This window comes from Lampetra planeri, chromosome 32 (assembly GCF_965212315.1).
Source record: "Lampetra planeri chromosome 32, kcLamPlan1.2.h2, whole genome shotgun sequence".
NCBI lineage: Eukaryota > Metazoa > Chordata > Hyperoartia > Petromyzontiformes > Petromyzontidae > Lampetra > Lampetra planeri.
Window position 1 is genome coordinate 9166258 of NC_136138.1, and position 15812 is coordinate 9182069.

Consider the following 15812-nt stretch of genomic DNA (forward strand, 5'->3'; position numbering starts at 1 on the left):
TGCATTCATAAGTGACAGAGTTAATTTCGGGTAAAATCAATGAAAATGGGGTATGCCGATAGCATAAAAATTATGTGACAAAGCAAATCTGAGATCAGATTTGGAATCAGCACCCTGAAATTAGTCTAAAACAGCTGCAAAAGTCCAGGCCAGAAAAAAATGGTTTTTTTTTGTTGACCAGTGTTATTCTTCGTTGTAAGTATACGAAGAAATGGTCATGGTCGTAGAGCGACTGATGTTAAGTCTAATGATGTTCTTAGAAGGGTTATACATCTGAAATTTATCACAAGTATACATGCGGTAGTGAAAGCAATGCTGTTAGCGAGAACATCCCAAATATTCGGACATGATGCCAACAAAAAACTGGGGCGCGGATCCGAGGTCGAGTGGTTTCAGTCACAGAGCAGGCTCAGCACAGATGTCTATATCGCTCGAAGTCTCACGCTATAATCACTTAAAACGTGCCCATCGTCAGCTGAAGCAAGTCATTCGACTCTTGTGGAGTGAGACACACGCACACACAGTGAGACGTAAGGGTATGTAGGTAAAGACAACAAAAAACACGCCCAGACGTGGATACAAAGCAGACGCTCGGAGCAAGTGATGTCAGCAAGCATCTATTAAGACCGGCACGGCGAACAAATAGTCACGTGCTGCCAGATCCCTCCCGTCCGCCTTTGTCTCCTCCAGTGCTGATGGTCTAGACGCAGCGCACCATGAACTCTCGTTCAAGGCTAAGTCAACCTAGGCGAAGCGCAGGAGAGGATTAATAAAAAAAAGCAAACTTGGTAATTGTATGTGTGTATGCTCATCTTATTTTGCACCGTACGCGTTCGTCGAAGGTATGGGGCGGATGACAACGACTGCCCATCGTCGTGTGGCCGGGGAATCGAACCAGGGTGGCCCTGACTTGTAGCGCAGTACAACGAGAGAGAGAGACACACACATCATCATCACCATCACCACCACACACAGAGATACGAATGGAACCCCTGCGAGAAATACCATCGCTCTTCTTCTTCTCTGTGCTGCAACCAGGGCAGCAATGGGGAGATTCTCTGCAGAAAATAGCCCGGGCACACGTCACGATGGGGTGGTGGGGGGTGGTGGTGGGAGGTGGTGGTGGTGGGGGGAGGGTACTCGCGAAAGGGAAGGGGCAACGGAGAGAGGTGGGTGGGAAATGCAGCGAGGAGGAGGGAGATGCAGCCAGCGAGTGGCCAGGAGTGAAGGAGGAGGCTTTTGGAGAGGCAAGCTGCTGCTCCCAGCTCCGTGGATCGAATAGGCAACAATAGCTGGCGCACAGCCGTCTGTACAGCCAGCAGCAGCAGCAGCACGCCGCGTTACACTCAGAGCCAGTTAACAATCGCGACCAACACCCTCTGCACGTGGTTATTACACTCACAGTCCGATCTATAATATAAATAGCGCGCAGCCACAACACACCCGATATTGGGGGACAGAGCTTGGCCCCTTGCCATCACAGGAGCTGGCAAATGCACCCAGCAGCACATTGTTCGCTACCAATGCCCTGCACCAAACACATCTTCATACCAACGCTACGTGGGTATAGCTATCAGCACCCCGTATTCACGAAAAAGAAGACACGTAGCTACTATCACCCTACACCCAACACATATTTACCAACATTTAGCACACAGCTATCAACACTCAGTAAGCAACACATAGCTATCGCAAATACCCTACAGATAGCTACCCACACGCTGCATTCGACGCATATTTGGTCGAGTTAGTATTCAACATCCCAAACATAGCCACCAATACAGAACACCTACCACACAGCCGCTGTCAAAACCGTCAGCTCGCTCGCTATCTACCAAACACTCGGCTCGCGGCCACCTAGATTATAGTAACAACAACAGCGACAGCAACGACACCACTCCGTAACCAACATTCAACACATGGACTGCGGAGTAAGAGGCTCATCGGAGTGAAGAGATTCCGGAGGCGTGGAGTGAGCAGAGGAGAACGCCGCGCACAAAACAATCTTCTCGACAAGGTGAGCGGCGGCAATTGCGACGATCATCTGCACGATGCTCGGATGAGCAAAAGCCCACGGGGCCATAGCAGAGACGCGCTACAGGTCGTGAGCGTGGGGCTACCGTAGATAGACGGCAGCGCAGCAAAATCCATTGTTGTGCTGCACTTCTATGCTCCCGCGTCTACGCTGCCCGTCGCCGCTAAGAAGGGTGGGGAAGAATGGGTCAAGTAACCCCTTTTCCCGTTCTCCCTCCACCCCCCACGATTCACACGCGCGTGGAAAGGGCGGCTTGCGCAACGAGCTCATCTCACCGTTCCGTCTGCGTGTGGTGTCGTGGGGATTTTCCCCGACTTTGGCTGCTACTCTGACATTAGTCTCGACCACCGGACATCATCCCTTCTCGTAACGCACCCCCCTCCTCCGCTCCAAGCTCACGGTCAACAAAGTGGAGTCTCTTCTTTGTTCTTTCGGTAAAGTCACGTAGAAGGGAAATAATAAAATAAAAAAAATAGAACATAATAAAATACAATTCTCACGACGTTTCGGCCACAACGCAAGGACGGCTGTTTGCGTTGTGGCCGAAACGTCGTGAGAATTGTATTTTATTATGTTTTACTTTTATTATTTTATTATTTCCCTTCTACGTGACTTTACCGAAAGAACCAAGAAGATGAATCCCTGCAGTCACGAAAGCTTTCAATTGAAATAGTGAAGTCTGGCTTCACTATATTAGAGAGATTGGTGGCAGAATGATGTGGCACTACTCGAGAATATTGGCACTTGTAACTAAGCAATATAAATACATATACTCATCTGTTATTTCATTTAGAACGAGGCGACAGCCAAACGAGACATTATTATCCTGGGCAACCCACGGTTGGCTGCGTAAATTAACTTAAAAGGGGATGTATCCGACGCTGATTCTGCCGTAGACACATAAAAAAATTGAACGCCACATTAAAAAAAAAAATGTCATTAAATCATTTCGCTCTTATGCTTCATTAGAGTGTAGTGGGATGGAGCGGTGGTGCAGCGGTTAACGCAATGGGCGTAAACCCGGCCACGTAAGTTCGATTCCTGGTCCACGGCTAACAATTCAATAAGTGGCGAGTGATTCCAGATTCCACAATCACCCGTCAAATCCCCATCACCAGCCCGCATCCCGCCAGTGGCTATAAAAAAAATATCCCTGGTGACCGTCACGGCGTGCAGATGCCTTCACCTAGCAGTAGGTGCTATGGCAGGGCCGTGTCTGGCGCTGCATTACATTTTGTGAGCCCATTGGAAACCTCGTCTCCATGTCCAGCACTCGAAATCTGGAGTGGCAGTCGAAGGATGGAACACGTCCGAGAAGGCGTCCGCTGGGGAGATGGAGCGATTCGAGCAGCTCGCGCATTGGATTGTTACATCACAGGGTCGTGAGATAGGCAGTGGATAAATCGCGGCTGACGATGATGATGACGATGACCGTTTATAGGGGTTCACATCCTGTGCACGCACACACAGACACCCTGGTAGACGATCGGTGTCTGAACATGGCCTGGACTTTCCCTCGGTCGATTCAGCCTCAAACGAGTACTTGATGATCAGATTCAAGTCGCATTACTAATCCACAAGGCACGGACTCTGTGGTGATAACACATCAAGGGTTTATTTTCTCACTTGATATTTTCCAGAAAGCTACTAGGCTGCTTTGGAGTAGGAATTTATCAGCGTAAGGCACTACTACTACTACCACCACTAGGGTACAAGATACGCCTATCCAAAAGAATCCTATATTTAGGTACCCTATATTATTATTGTGCCATACATCCCTATAACAATATGACACCGCAGTTTCTCGAGGACAAAATAAGGCAGCGAGATGGACGTGGTGTGACCAACATAATTCCCGGAACACCGTTACAGGCCGTTCTGGCTGAACTCAGGCACTGAAAACAGCGACATTAATACACGGGGGGGAAGTGACAATTGAAAGGCACTGTGATTTGGGGTAAACAGGGATTGGAATTACCCAAGCAGGATCTTGTCTGTAGTAGGTATCGCTCTGTTCGGCTTTGCTGATGATCGTGATTATGATGATGATGTATGTATGTTGAACTTCTTTCGCACCGTACGTAGCCAACCGTGCTAATGGGATACATTTAATAACAATAAAACTATTTTTTTATTTGACCAGGTAAGGCTCACTGAGCTATGCAGCTCTTTTTCAGAAGTGACCTGGTCAAAAACGATAGCTCAACGAAGTGGCTTATCATGTGGACATTTACAGCAGCCAAATACGCTCAACGTGTGTTTCTAAATGTGGAGGGGAAAACCTGGACGCAACCACGGGGAGAACACGCAAACTCCAAATATACAGCAGGCATCAGGATCTCGATCGAACCCACGACCTCCTGTATACCAGACGAGGTAGTTAACATTTCCCCACCGAGAGAACGTGAACCTGCCCCGCCGAGGCATTACGACTATGAGCCAAGAAATGTCTGTTTGTGTGTAACGCGCGTGACGTCACTCCACATGCCGCACCCCCCGTCATTAATATTCATGAGCGTGTGACGTCACTCCACATGCCCCCCCCCTCATTAATATTCATGAGCGGGTGGATTTTTACATTCACGCAGAAGGTCGAGCGGAAATACTTTTTTTTCGCAAATTCGCTTTAAGTTTGACATTTCTTTATTGAAAGTGAATCTAATAAATAATTCTACGCAGCAACAAAGTGGATTGTGGTGTCTTTATTTATTTATTTCTTCAGCACTTGAGACAAAAGGTAAGTAGTCTACTTTATTGTTCTACGTTATGGTAAAATAGACATTTCTCGGTGATTTTCCACATATTGCATCGAATTCCCATTAATTTCAACCCCAGTGATCGAAAGCAGAAGATAATAAAGTATCAGAGCAGTGATTTTAAACAAATTGAAGGTCAGTTATATCCAGTGCTAGTGACATGAAGTGAAGTGTTTTATGACTTAGTTTCGTGCAATAATCACTGCCATTAACAGTGCTAGAGTGAAATGCAGTGAAGTGTTTGATGATATACTTTCGTGCAAAATTGACACAAGCTACAATGATACTCTGCTCGTAAATATTACAGCTTCGGTCCACGGACGGGCAAAGCGAGCCGGTGTTTGTAAATAAATGTGCACTTTTTAAATAATTCAACAAGATCCGATGACCTTTTTTTGCCGAGACGCGCTCTCAGCAAGAGCCTCGTGCCTAATCGGAGCCCCCCTCGGCGATGAGGCTCCGGTCACGGAGTTCAATGTCAGAAAGCTTGACACGACGCTGAAGCCTCTTCTTGGTTCTTTCGGTAAAGTCATCACGTAGAAGGGAAATAATAAAATTATAAAAATAAAACATAATAAAATAAAATTCTCACGACGTTTCGGCCACAACGCAAGCAGCCGTCCTCAGGTGAAGAACAGGTCTGTCGGGAAGACAGCATCTGAATGAAACACCACCAGGCTTGGAGCGTATATTTAAGCTGGGTTGGAGGGGGAGCCTCACCTGAGAACGGCTGCTTGCGTTGTGGCCGAAACGTCGTGAGAATTATTTTATTATGTTTTATTTTTATTATTTCATTATTTCTCTTCTACGTGACTTTACCGAAAGAACCAAGAAGATGAATCCCTGCAGCCACGAAAGCTTTAAATCGAGACGCTGAAGCCATCAAGCCTGGGGATTGCCCGGTGCATTCACGGGGCGATCACCGATGTCCATATTACTGACACTGCACATGATGGTGATGATGATTGTGATGAGCCCACCGTCAATGCTGGTGCTGATGATAGTGAACCAATTAATGCTGCTGCTGATGAGGATGATGATATTGATGATTCTACTGCAATACGGTTAAGATTATTGTTCTACTGCGTGCCAATATGGTTATTGATTAATGACGATGACATCGTTGATGATGCTGCTGCTGCTACTGCTGTTGTTGTTCCTGCTGATGGTGATGTCATTAATGGTACTGCTGCTGCTGATGGGCCTCATTAATGCTGATGATGGTGATTCTACTCTGACTGCAGTTGTTTCTAGACGATACTGATGAACTCATTCACAATGCTACTGATCTTCTTGGTTCATTCGGTAAAGTCACGTAGAAGGGAAATAATAAAATGATAAAAATAAAACATAAAATAAAATTCTCACGACGTTTCGGCCACAACACAAGCAGCCGTCCTCAGGTGAAGACAGAGCTGTCTGAAAGACAGCGCTCCAATGAACACTGCTAAGCTTGGCAGCGTGTGTTGTGGCCGAAACGTCGTGAGAATTATTTTATTATGTTTAATTTTTATTATTTTATTATTTCCCTTTTACGTGACTTTACCGAAAGAACCAAGAAGATCAATCCCTGCAGTCACGAAAGCTTTCAATCGAAATGCTACTGATGTTTCCCTCCCCCCTGTCACTGCCCACAATAATAATAACAACAATCGGTTATTTATCCAGCGTTAGCCACAAAGAAAAGTCTGGAGACCAATTTTCACCAGGCGGCTGCATTGGGATGTTTAACAGAGGCCAAATATTTTGCACGTTTCTTTACGACGGGAGGAAAACTGGTGGACCCAGAGCAAACCCATGCAGGACAGAGGGGGGAGCAACGCGTACAAACTCCACACAGATAGGCACAGGAATCTAACCCAATGTCCCTATTGCTGTGAAGTCGCAGGTGTTAGCCACTGCTGTGTTAGCCACTGCTGTGTTAGCCACTGCTGTGTTAACCACTGCTGTGTTAGCCACTGCTGTGTTAACCACTGACGATGTCTGTGGTCTACCGGTCAGACGTGCGCGTCATTGTTGTTGTTGTTGTTTGTGTTCCCAGGTTCATTCTCGCACAGTCAACCTCACCACCCATCGCGCGTCTTCCCATCGCACATCGCTCAACCTCGTTGTCAACATCAACATCATCGACAACTGCGGCAGCAATAGTAACAGCAGCAGCAGCAATCGCGATCACAATGAAGCAACATTATCTGCAGCAATAACAGCAGCAGCAGGGGCATCGGTTGCTGCAAGAGCAGCAGAAAACATAAAATCAACACCATTAACAGCTGATGCTACAGCAACAACAGCAGCAGCAGGAGCAACAGCAGAAAAATCAGCAGCAGTGGAAACAACATCGGCAACAACAATTCACAACAACAGAAGCAGTAGCATCAGCAGCAGCAGTGGTAGCAACAGCAGTAGCAGTAGTTGCAACATCAGCAGCAGTAGCATCAGCAGTAGCAACAACAGTAGTTGCATCAGCCATAGCAACAACAGTAGTTGCATCAGCCATAGCATTCGTAGCAACTGCAGCAGTAGTAGCAACAACAGCAGCAGCATTAGCAGTAGTAGCAACAACAGCAGTAGCATTAGCAGCGGTAGCAATAGCAGCAGTAGCATTAGCAGCAGTAGCAACAACAGCAGTAGCATCAGCAGCAGTATCATTAGCAGCAGTAGCAACAACAGCATTAGCAGCAGTAGAAACTGCAGCAGGAGCATTGCTGTTGGAAAATAACGACTGTATGAGCACATGGATGAGTGGGGAGGAGGAGGAGGCGGTCACAGTGAGGCTATGGAATTGAAACCCATATGAATAGCAAGGTGTATAACGTCCATTCTCATGCCCTTTATTTACGCAGGAAAGCCTCGCCGAATCTCAAGGCTCATTTTCAGGAGGGCCCCCCATTCAGTCACATTAAACGAGTGTTTGAGAATCAGAATATTTATTTCTACTGCCGGAGGAATCCGATGAGCTACAAAGATAATTTTCACAGACGTCCAGTAGTTGGGTACCTGGAAGGAAATAATAAGAGTAGCAGGAGAAACCCCACGGCGCACACAAGGCGGGGTAGACACTAAGGCGTCGAACAGATTTATTCAAGAATCCATTGCCGCACCGCCATTTCCTGGCCAACTCGTGGCCTTAGCCTGAACTGGATCGTATTCCCAAGCACGTGGCCTGCCGTCAAAGCACCAACCCGGGCTCAATCCCTCTTCGTTTGGGAGATCCCGTCGAGAATCTAGAACGTTTGAGAACCGGGCGCGCGACTTGATTCTGTGTTTGTTGTTGTTGCTCATTCTCCACCACCACCACCACCAAAGCGATGAGAAATATCAGCGGCTCAACCACCACCGCCTCCTCGTCAACCACAGCGCTGACGTCCGGCGAAGACCAAGGCCACCCGCGGGCCTTCAGGGCGACCGTGGCTGGCGTCTTGCTGCTCGAGATCGCCCTGGGCCTCGGCAGCAACCTGACGGTGCTGGCCTTCTACGCGCAGCGCCGCTCGCACCTCGTCAACTCGGTGAGCATCTTCGTGACGGTCAACCTGCACGTGATCGATGCTCTGCTGTGCGCCGTGTGCGCGCCTCTCAGCGTCGCCTCCTTGCTCTGGGAGGTGGACGGGGACGATTGCGGCGGCGGCGGCGACGGCTGGGGGTTGACAATCGACGGAGAGCCGCCGAGGTCCTCCGCCGTCGCCAGAGGATCGCAGCTGGCGGTGGCCCACGAGGCGTGCGTGGCTTTCGCGGGCGTGTCCACTGCGGCCAACATGCTGGCCATCAGCCTGGACCGCTACGACATCGCGGTGAGGCCCGCCAAGCGCTTCATGACGCGGGCGCGCTCCGCTGGCGCCCTCGCCATCGTGTGGCTCCTCTCCGCGGTCGCGTTCCTCACCCCATTCCTCGAGTCGAACTTATCCCCGGTGGGCGACTTCGCCGCGGGCGGCCACGTCGCGTCCGCCCCGAACGCGACGACTTCCAACCAGCAGCAGCAGTCCCACCATGACCGCAATGGGCAGGAACGACAGCTTCATCGGCGGCAAGAGGGTCAGAATGCCCCCTTACAAAATCAGTTGCCAATGATGATGGCGGGTTGCCACTGGCTGCGCTACCACCTCGCCCTGCAAATCCCCATCTGTGCAGGCACCGCGGTGGCGATGCTCGTCTTCTACTCGAGACTCGTGCGCGCGCTACGCATCAGGGTGGTGCCGAGCCGAATGGCGCGGCCAGATTCGCGAGGGCGCAACAGCAGCAGCAACAACAACAACCACCACCACCGCCGCCGCCACCACCGTTGCAGCCGCCACAACAGCATTGGGATCAGCGGCTTGGCGCTCGCACGCAACGGAACTCCCAGAGGCGCCAACGTCGCCGCCAACGACCACCCACCGTCGCGGGTCGCTCGCGCCGCGCGGTGCGAAGGAGCTCGCGGTGGCGGCGGCGGTGGAGGTGGAGCGGGAGGAGTCGGCGCCTCTGTGTCCGTCATCCTCACCCTCCACCGCGCCATCAAGCGCTACCGCCAGCGGCGCAAAAACCAGCGGCGCCTCTTCCGGATGTCCCTCGTCATCGTCTCCACGTTCGCGCTCTGCTGGCTGCCCCTGACGCTGCTCAACGCCGCGGCGCTCTGGATGGGGCCCGACCCGCGGGGGTCGTCGCGCGTCGCCCTCGCCCGGCCCCGGGCCGCGTGCCTCGCGGCCGCCTACGCGGGCCCCGTGCTGCACCCGCTGCTCTACGCCTTCTCCAGGCAGAAAGTTCGCCGGGCGCTCGCGGCCCGAGGGGTCCGGGCCGGGGTCGGCCTGGGGCTCGGGGCGGTGAGGCGGCGCGTCGAGGCGTTGCGCGCCGAGGACGCGTCCGTCGGGCGCCCGCTGGTCGAGACTCAACTCGTGGTGGCCCCGCCGCAACCGAGGGCCCAACTACAACCTGGTCTCTCGGCCGACCCCTAGCTGGGGGGTCGGGGGGTCGGGGGGGCCTCACGGCAACCGAGCGCCACGCGGAGGCAGGATGGGAGCGCCCCTGAGGGCCGGGCAGGAGACTTCCGTTTCGGAGGGGTCAAGGGTTTCACGATCGCGGGTTTCGCGACGGCTTTGTCACGACGGCGAACGCTTTTTGGTCGAGGGTGGAACGCACCGTGGGACACGCGAGTCGACGTTCACACGAACACGTTCGGCCTTAATATCAATACGAGGGTGGTTCTCGCCGGTGCTGATGTGTACACACACACCACGTGAGGTGCTCATCTAAGACCCAGTCGACGTAGGAGAAACCGAGATAAAACACGCACACACACACAAGGACGTCACTTGACAGCGGTGCCTTGTACTGGAGGCCAGCCTCGTGTGTATGTTTGTATGTGTATGTATGTGTGTGTATGTATGTGTATGTATGTCTGTATGTATGTTTGTATGTATGTGTGTGTATGTGTGTGTATGTGTGGGGAGCGGTAGTGTAGTGGTTAGCGTGCTGCGCTACAAACCTGGTGACCCGGGTTCGATTCCCGCTCACGGTCAATACCAGTGACGATTATCTGAACCGGTCCCGGGCCTCCCCTAGGTCGACTCAGCCTCAAATGAGTACCTGGTGTGGTGTGTAAATATCGCCACTGGGGAGACAAAGGCGGTCGGGCGTGGTGCTGGCCACCCACCCCCTCGTGTGCTGTTCCGGCCTTCATAGGTGCTCGCTAACAGCACTTGCCCCTACAGTCTGTCAAGGCTATACGGGGGATCTTTGTTGTATATTACACGGCAGCGGTAGAGGAGGCGACTTTGCTTCTTTCAAATTGGTGTCGCGAGCAGACTAAAGGAGGCCACGTTCAGCTGGGAATCACTCGCGGGGTTCACGCAGCCATGGCGAGGCGATCTCGCACCTGCTCCTCGGAGGTGTTTATTATCTACAAAACGTGATAATGTCGTTTTTTTTTTGGTCCACATAACTCCTCCTAGCTCGACCGCTGCACCGGTGTCAATGGCCGAGAGAGTTGTCATTTTGCAAGTGTGCTGCGTTTCTTACGAGATGTTACGAGAGAAATGTGACCCTTTGTCGTGGCAATTCGACCCATCGCTCCTGGTGCGAGTTCAATCCGCTCTGACATTCACAATAGCACAGCGGGCAACGTGAGGCCCCCGTTTCAAAGGAATCCAATGGATAGGGAGTTGATCTTGGGCAGGATGTGGTGGTGGTGGTGGTGGTGATGGGGGGCAAGGGGCAGCTTCGTGGAGGAGGAGGAAGGGGGGGGGTGCACAGAGTTAGTGGAGGAGAGATATAGGCGAGCACGTTTCTCACGTCGAGTAGGAATTGTTGATATTTACCCACGAAATGTGTTTTTACCTATGTCAACTGTTATCGTTGTTGATCAACAAATAAAGGGAAGCAACGAAAAGAAACGGCGGTAAATTTTATATTTTGGTTTGTTTGAAACACTCGATTTTGGCAACAACAACTACCCCCTAACGAATGCATTGACGTAATCCGCCTGTGTGTAGGGGTTGTTTTCCTCTTAGTTTTAACGTTCAGGAGTTTTTTCCTGGGATTGTTATGAAGCGCTGTGGGGCCCTTGTATGAATGGCGCTGTATAATATTCAAACTGAGTTCCGCTTACTGAGTGCCTCGCTCAAGCTTAACGGTCTTCCCACTCGTCATTATGTAATGCGGGCGTAAACGACCTTCCGGAAGTGACGTCATGGGGGGAGGAGTTACGTCACGTGGGGGAGAGGGTAGAGGTCTATAAGGGGGGTAACCGGAAGCAGTAGGGAGTGATCGGAGACTGGGAAAGTGTGAGGCCACGCAGGGCGAAGGGTGAGAGAGAGAGAGAGTGGCGAGATCGCCACACACCCGGTCCACGAGGATCGGCACCGTAGGCCAACGGTGACCGACCCCCGGGCAGCAGGAGCAGCGAGGAGGCTGCAGAGAGCAGCGGGTCTGCAAGGGAGGAGTTGGGCAGCAGGGGTCTGCGCGACGAGACAGCAGCGGGTCTGCTAGGAGGGAGTTGGGCTACGTGAGCGACAGCAGCCTGGGGCTGCAGAGCAGAGAGTATATAGGGGAGTGCCGTGAGGGGAAAGAGATCGAACCCAAATAAAGGACACAGGACAGAGAGAAGCGTCCGAGTCTTTTATTACACTGGTGTCAAAAGTGTAACGGCATGGCTAAACAACTGAGAAAAAAGAATATTCCGTCTCCGGCATCGGCTTCATCTTCCGACGACGATGACCTTCCTCCTGCGGTGGACCCAACTCCGGCAGAGGAGGAGATCCGTGCTGGGACGAGTGCGGGTCCGGGGGTCCAAGATGTCGCCGCGTCGGCGGACCAGTCTGCACCAAAGGACGCGGATTTAAGATGGAGTCAGATGGCGGAGCAACTTGAAACTCTCAAGAACGTACTTGCACAGTTGTGTGAGCTCGTTACGCCGAGGGCGGCGTCGGAAGGAGATGTTGGTGGTCCGCAGGAGCCCGGGTTGTCTTCGATGTCGACGCCATCAGCCACGCGGCACGAAGACGCCATCTTGGGCGTGGCGCACGATGAAAGGCGGGAAGCCGCCATTTTGGGCCCTCCGCGACGGAAGGCCGCCATCTTGTCGACACCACGCTGCGACGCCATGTTGAACATGCCACCGGATGAGTCAGCGGCTGGAGGGAGCGCGCCAAGGAGTCGCAGTCGTCACCTAACGACTGTCAAGGAATTCTCCATCGGGGGTGATTGGAGTGCGTTCGCCTGCAGATTTTTGGCAGCGGTACGCTCGGCTAGGTGGACTAATTACATAAACCAGTGGCGTCACTATCGAGTCGGACAAGTCCCCCCCTCTCCATGCCCACCACACCCACCACACCCACCACGCCCACCACGCCACTGGTGTCATTCACAATTTTAATTTACTAATACTAATAGGGGTTTCCCCTTTTTTCTGGCAACAAAACTGACACCTTTTGCAAGGAATCATGCTTACAATAACCACAATACTTGCAGTCAAATGCAAACAAAAAACAATACTCTGATAATTTATGCATTGTCTTTGAGGTCCCATGATGAAATTTTATTTTGGCCAACAAAAAATAATTTTCATTGGATTGCACAGTGGCACGCGAAAATCGGGAAGATACGTCTCATTGACGAGATCGCCGCACCGACCTAAAAAAAAATAGTTGAGCTTAATTTAGAGTCGTTACCAACCTAAATTTTAGTATCTTTGTAAAATTAAAATCGTTTTTTTTTTGGGAATCGTCAGCGTCCACAGGACTAATCATTCTTAACGTCGGAAATTCCCATCGGGGCTCACGACGTGGATAGTGATTTGTCTTTTGATGTAGGGCCCCCTCCTTTCCACCGAGGTGTCTAAGAGTGCTTAACATCGCTTCTAATCTCGAGCAGTTGAAAGGAAAACCTCGGTGGCGTCTGTCCCTCTGGGCAACAGGTGACTCAACACGTGACCAGCAAACGGGCATTAGTCTGCTGTGTGTAATCGCAATTAGGACGCAGTAAGAGCTGATGGTTTATAATCCAGTACAATAAAACCAAACTGTAAATTGGCAATCGATGTTTCGCCCCTCGAAAACAGAAAATCCTTAAAATAAAAAAGGGATTCGGGGAAACTGCAAGCGTCCAAAAAAATCTGTTAATTGGACGCATCGCTTCTTTTAAGGCGCTAATTTGTCCTAGAGAGTGGGATAATTGGCTCGTGGTGAGACTCAAAGACCTCTGGTCCGAGCATTTCCAGTCTTACTTCTCTGCCAATTGGTACCGCGTGCGACGGAGCTCACGGGACAATGTTGTACTCCTGTGGCGGTGACAAAGCGTGGAATGAAATGGGGTGTCCCCCACCCCCCTCCCCCCCCGGGGTCGTCCGGGTTTTTATTTTCCCCGCGCGACCCGTGGGCTGTCCACTGCTTAGGCGCCACCTACGCAGTGGACAGCCACGCCGCTGGCTTGCCACGAGTTCGTCGTTCACGGTAGGAAACCTGGGGGTTGGTGGATCACGCAGAGATGGAGCCATCGAGCGAGTAACGTGATGTTACTCCCACTGCCGAACAGTGAGAGGGTTTCGATTTAAAGCTTTCGTGACTGCAGGGATTCATCTTCTTGGTTGTTTCGGTAAAGTCACGTAGACCTGGTCTTCACCTGAGGACGGATGCTTGCGTTGTGGCCGAAACGTCGTGAGAATTATTTTATTACGTTTTATTTTTATTATTTTATTACTTCCCTTCTACGTGACTTTACCGAAAGAACCAAGAAGAAAACAGTGAGAGGGTCGTTGTACGGTCGACGTTGGAAGTGAGAACCACGACCCCCTCTCTCCCTCCCCCCCATCAAAGGAATGGCGCCACCCCTTTAATTGGGGTTAAGCCCCACGATTACTTGGCATCCGATGGTTGGACTTCGCCACAAATGTCACCGTTGCATCTGCGACCGGTGGTCTCCTGGCGTGCGTCGAGCTCAGTGCGAGAGGGGAGGCGGCTGTCACTCACTATCTCGATGCGCAAACTCCAGCAGCACAGAGCGCACTTTGGTCGACGTTTTACAATGAGAACCGCGGCCCCCCGCCCCCCCTCAAAGGAATGGCGTCGCCTTCATGGTCACCACCACTCCCCCGGACGTGATCCGTGGATCAAACAAATCACTCGAGACGCCGGTGTACGGCAGCCGTGGGCAGCAGTCGATGCGAGCCAATGCTGTCCCAAGAGGTCACACGTTGGAGGCCGCGGGTCCTTCGCTGGCATGCGTGATGAATGAATGAATGGGGCAAAGTAAGTTGCCGTTCGATAAGCGCTCTCCAGTGTCACGCGGGGAACTCGGACACAACACCACAATTCTAGATTTGAAGCTTTCGTGACTGCAAGGATTCATATTCTTAGGTTTTTTCGGTAATGTCACGTGACTTTACCGAAAAAACCTAAGAATACAACACCACAACTCTAACTTAACACTCTTTTGTCTAATGGAGTATTTTTTTTTATTGTGATAACCTTCTTCTTGATGTTTGTGCTTTTTAGTTTTGGTACCATTTCTTAATGCGCTTATTCATTTAATTTTGCTTGGCAGTACGGGATTCCATTTGCTTGGTAGTGGCCTCATGGAGAAACCGACTCAATGCACAAAAAAGTAATGCGGGAATTTCCATCGCTGGCTTTCGATCGCCAGCCTAACAGAGCACTTGCGCATTGGTTAGTTGAGCCTATGGCTTTAATTGGGGCCAAAGTTCTATCTTGTTTTCCACGTGGAGGGCAAATGGTAATTAAATGCTTGATGCATAAAACACACAATACAGCACATATCCAATTAACTACACCACCTGCGGGTGCTGCGAGAGAATGAGAAATGAATGGATGAATAGATAATCGCACGTGAAATGCCCTCCCTCCCCATCCGAATTGAAGTCAGAGGCTGCCATCGTCACGTGGTGATGCACCTAAAACCCACACGCCGACCCAACGAAAGCACGCACACTCACCAAGCATGCGCGTCGCTAGTATAAATGTTTGCATTTTAAATCCAACTTTGAGGTTGTGCCAGAGAGAAGTCATTCATTTGACGAGGGATTCATTTATTTGACATTAATTGTGTACGTCTATCGGCTGTCAGCAGTGCTTACTTAGCAGAATTGGTTGTTCCATCATCGCCGCTTTATTCCCCGTAATTTACGAGCGATGTTTGCGCACGGGAATATGCGGTGTTGAGATGAAAATTAAAACGAGCAAAATTAAAACGCCGCTCGGGCTTAATGGATCTGTAACGACGTAGCTCAAAGAGCGAGCGAGATGCTTTTGTCGCGTGCCGGAGGGAAAACGACCCCGCGATAGGCAATGAGGACAGATGTCCCCCCCCCCCGGCCACTGAGTGTCCATCACCTGACCCGCTGGGACACCAAAGACAAAGATCCGCCCCGTATAGCCTGAGCACGCTGTTGGGGCAAGAGAGGGGGGTGGGTGGCCAGGCGCCATGGCCGCCTTCGTTTCCCCTAAGCGACGATGTTTACTACACACCGCTGCACCAGGTACTCATTTGAGGCTGAGTCGACCAAGGGGAGGGGCCCGCGGACTGGTTCAGATAATCGT

The 15812-nt window shown here is 51.2% G+C and overlaps 1 protein-coding gene across 1 annotated transcript; it reads left to right on the forward strand.

Moving 5' to 3' along the window:
• Positions 1 to 7585: 7585 nt before the first annotated feature.
• Positions 7586 to 9716, forward strand: LOC144729252 (G-protein coupled receptor 22-like). Its single transcript, XM_078609362.1, has one exon. It carries the CDS (start codon positions 8100 to 8102, stop codon positions 9714 to 9716), a length of 1617 nt encoding a protein of 538 aa, XP_078465488.1. The 5' UTR covers positions 7586 to 8099.
• The last annotated feature ends 6096 nt before the right edge of the window (positions 9717 to 15812 follow it).

Bases quoted from the DNA above. Each gene is read 5' to 3' on its own strand.
- LOC144729252 (XM_078609362.1), top strand. From the start codon at position 8,100: ATGAGAAATATCAGCGGCTCAACCACCACCGCCTCCTCGTCAACCACA.